The 3,742-nt window shown below is 43.7% G+C and overlaps 1 protein-coding gene across 1 annotated transcript in view; it reads left to right on the forward strand.

The window, feature by feature from the left end:
• DCLRE1C (DNA cross-link repair 1C) overlaps positions 1–3,742 on the forward strand; it is a 64,833-nt gene that overhangs the window by 31,618 nt on the left and 29,473 nt on the right. The window contains exons 9-10 of the mRNA XM_011968151.1: positions 2,133–2,259; positions 2,990–3,199. Coding sequence (XP_011823541.1) covers positions 2,133–2,259; positions 2,990–3,199 — 337 coding nt within the window. The remainder of the gene's footprint in view (positions 1–2,132; positions 2,260–2,989; positions 3,200–3,742) is intronic.

Genomic DNA, 3,742 nt, shown 5'->3' on the forward strand with positions numbered 1-3,742 from the left:
ATTGATGTCTTATTTTAAGGCAGGCATTTGATAAAAGGGAGTCAACTTGTATAAGTGAGAGGGGGTGCTCCTTTATTGGGTGTCTCTTATCTCCTTGGGGCCACTTCATCTCTGAGAATTAGTAGTGAACCATTTCTGGTAAAGGCTTGATTTTAATTTTTTTTTTTTTTTTATCCTTTATTCCCTTCAAAAGTCTCTGATTTCTACCAGCCTCAACTTCGTGCAAATCAAATAGGTGTTGGGCGGGCAGGTAATGCTTTCTATTTGCATGCCTACTGTGAAGGTACAAAAGATACTGTTTGTGAAAAATATCTAAAGAACAGATCTTCCTGCCTTTCCCCTGTCTTAAAGTAGCCCTTTTATTTTTATGTGGAGTTATTGGCAGTTCTTGGGTTCCTGCCTCTTTCAATTTGGTGGTATACTAATAATTACATTGGGTTCTAGTCTGTCCACTTGCAGAAGGGCATAAAAGTCTTTGTGTTGTCATTATCAACTTAGTAATGGATGATTTTATTTTTTTCAACAGGTACCAAGCTAAGCACTTTACATGCATAATCTCATTTATACTTTTAAATGAAGAATCTAAAATTAGAACCATTAGGTAACTTGCCTGAGATCACAAGCTCACCAAGGTCTAATGAGACAAAGCTGAAGTTCCTCTAGGTTGTAGAGATGTTTTGAGGAATAGTGACAGAGTTCCTCTGTTTAGCATTCTGAACTTTGCAAAAAATCAAGGTATTCATGAAGTTTTTGCATGTAATTGTTTGTTTAGAATTAATCATTGGGACAGGCAGTCTATGTGCACAGTCTTTCAACCCTCACTGGCCACGTAAGAATGGAACACTTCCTTATTGAGAAAGGGGGAGAGGGAGAAAGGAGCGCTCGCGACAGCGTGAGCACACAGCCTGCGGTAGCTCAGTGCCTTGTGTGGAAACATCTTTCTCTGCTTTGTACTTGATGTGTGTCCCTTTGTTCTACTTAAGCCTGTGTGTCAATGGCCCTTAGGCACACCCCAGCTGTCCTTATTTCAGACAGCATGATGGGGGTTCCTTCCTGTGTGGCAGGAGAGGGTTGCATGTAGGCAGGTAGTCCTGTGTTGGCTGCAGGGAGAGACATGCTGGTCACTGGGGACCAGTGCACATTGTTGGACTTGATCTTGCTTGGTCCGTTCTCAGTAAGTGAAGCATTGCTCCATCCAGTGCTTGACTGCATTGTGTTTTCCTTGGTGACTCTGACACCAAGATACAATGGGCAGTGTTTGGTTCCTTCCCTGGAATCAGTGACCAATGCATGGTGTTCTGCCCAATGAGAACGAACCATTTGAACAAATCAAGTAACCTCAAAGGTGTAATACTCTTGGCATCGTTAATGATTATTTGTAGAAGTAAATAAGTGCAATTCTTTTGTTGTTCGTTTTTAGAGATGGGGTCTCTCTGTGTTGCCCAGGCTGGCCTCAAATCCCTGGGCTTAAGCAATCCTCCTGCCTCAGCCTTGAGTAGCTGGTACCACAGACATGTACCGCTGTGCCCAGCTAAGAAATGCAATTCTAAGACCTTGTTTTTTTTGTGTGTGTGTATATTATACTTAATGCCCAGATAAATTCTCATTTGAAAGGGGATTTGTTAAACATAAGCAACTGACCTTCTTGGACAAGGAAAGCAATATATTAAAAAAAAAAAAAAAATCTTTGAGTCCCATTAGTGATTCTCAGCTCTTACTGTGGATCAAAATGACCTGGGGAACATTTAAATGTACTGATTTCTAGGCTCACTAGTACTCAGTGTTCAGGAGATGTTTGGGAGTGAGGCCTGGGTATTGGATTTTTTTTTTCCCCAAGAGGTCCCTGGTGATCCCCACGTGCAGCCAGCATTGAGAACCACAACCATAAGAGAGTTCTGCTTCTCCTTCCCCAGCTTCCCTTTATCTCCCCTAACAACCTGTTTTATTGTAGAGATCGTTGATCCATGTGATTTTCCTTTTTCTAGATTAAAGATTTCTTGAGCTACGTCTGTCCTGTGAACGCATATCCAAATGTCATTCCAGTTGGCACAACTATGGATAAAGTTGTCGAAATGTGAGTAGTCATTGGTTGTGGGACTTGGTGTCTGTCTCCCTTTGTGGCTCTTGGCTAGGACACAAAGGAGAGTTTGTCTGAATGTTTACAAATCTAGAATCTGTTTCTGTTGCGACATTTCTGAACTGATATTCATTTCCATTTCTTCCTATGGTGTTTCCTTTAGTTCAACAATGTGGCAGAAGGTATAGGTAGTGTTGTCGGCTTCTCCTGGGTTGCAACCCAGCTCCACCGTTAATTAACAGTGCAGTGTCAGCTTGGCCAGATCACTTCACCGAGCTAGTCATTCTGAATCAGCAAAATGGGAATATTGATGCCTACTTGTTGGGCTTCTCAAAAAAGAAAGAGATAATATAGGGAGATAGTATAAGAAAAGCACCTAGCACCATGCCAGGTAGGTCGTCAAGTGTCTACTGAATGGATAACTGAAGCCAAAGGAGAGGTGCAATAGTATTCACGGATGTCTTTTACTACAGTATTACCATTTTCTTACCTCTTCTTTGGGTTTCATTTATGCATTCATTAATGATTTATTTAATTTTTTTTTTGAGACAGGGTCTCACGCTGTCACCAAGGCTGGAGTGCAGTGGCGTGACCTCGGCTCACTGCAATCTCCACCTCCTGGGTTCAAGCGATTCTCCTGCCTCAGCCTCCCGAGTAGCTGGGACTACAGGTGCACACCACCACACCTGGCTAATTTTTGTATTTTTAGTAGAGACGGGGTTTTGCCATGTTGACCAGGCTGGTCTTGAACTCCCGAGCTCAAGTGATCTACCTGTCTCAGCCTCCCAAAGTGTTGGGATTACAGGCATGAGCCATTGCACCCGGCCCATGAAATGATTTCTTTAGTGCCAGCCATATGGTGGGAATGGAGCTTGGGTTCCAGGTTGCCTAAGACACCCCCTGTCCTAGCAGAGCTCCAGTCTCATGGAGAGGCCAGGTGCAAAGGCAGCACACAAGCTCGATGGGTGCAGAAGGAACGAGGCCCCTTGTCAGGGAATCTGCCTCGCAGACCCCGATGAGGACATAACAGGACCAGGCTTGCAGATGTCGATGGAGAGGAGGATGGACAATCTCTGGAGAGAGGTCTGGGTTGGAGACACAGATTTGGAGTTGGCAGTGCAGGTGAGAACTGAAACCATGAGGACAGAAGAAGTCACCAGGAGTGGGAGGAGGGATCACAGAACTGAGGCCAGAACCCTGGGCAGCACATTTAAGGGAGAAGTGGAGGAGGAGGAGCTGGGCTGAGATGGAGAGAGTGGCCCAGACAGCAGGATGAGAGCAAAGGGAAGGGTAAGCAGAGGGTGCCCATGGAGTGTCTTGAGAAGTTAAATAATATGGTGACTACCAGGTGTCCTCTTTCCTTGGTAATTAGGTCATTTGTGTGTGCTCAGTGAGAGCAATTTCAGTGGACTTGTGAGTTACAAGCCAGATTTTAGTTGAGAAATGGGTAAAAAGTGAGGAAATGGAAAATACTGAGGACAGACTGTATAAAAAGTTTGACAGTGAAGGGAAAGTTAGAGACAAGATGGCAACAGGAGGCAACAATCAGAAGGCTTGATCTTAAAACAGCTGAGACTTCAATATGTCTGTAGAACTAAACTTGAATACATATATACTTGGACGTGTTCAGGAATCACTTAAGGTGCTTGTTTTTGTTTTTTTTTT

This window comes from Mandrillus leucophaeus, unplaced genomic scaffold, assembly GCF_000951045.1.
Source record: "Mandrillus leucophaeus isolate KB7577 unplaced genomic scaffold, Mleu.le_1.0 Scaffold83, whole genome shotgun sequence".
Classification (NCBI taxonomy): Eukaryota; Metazoa; Chordata; class Mammalia; order Primates; family Cercopithecidae; genus Mandrillus; species Mandrillus leucophaeus.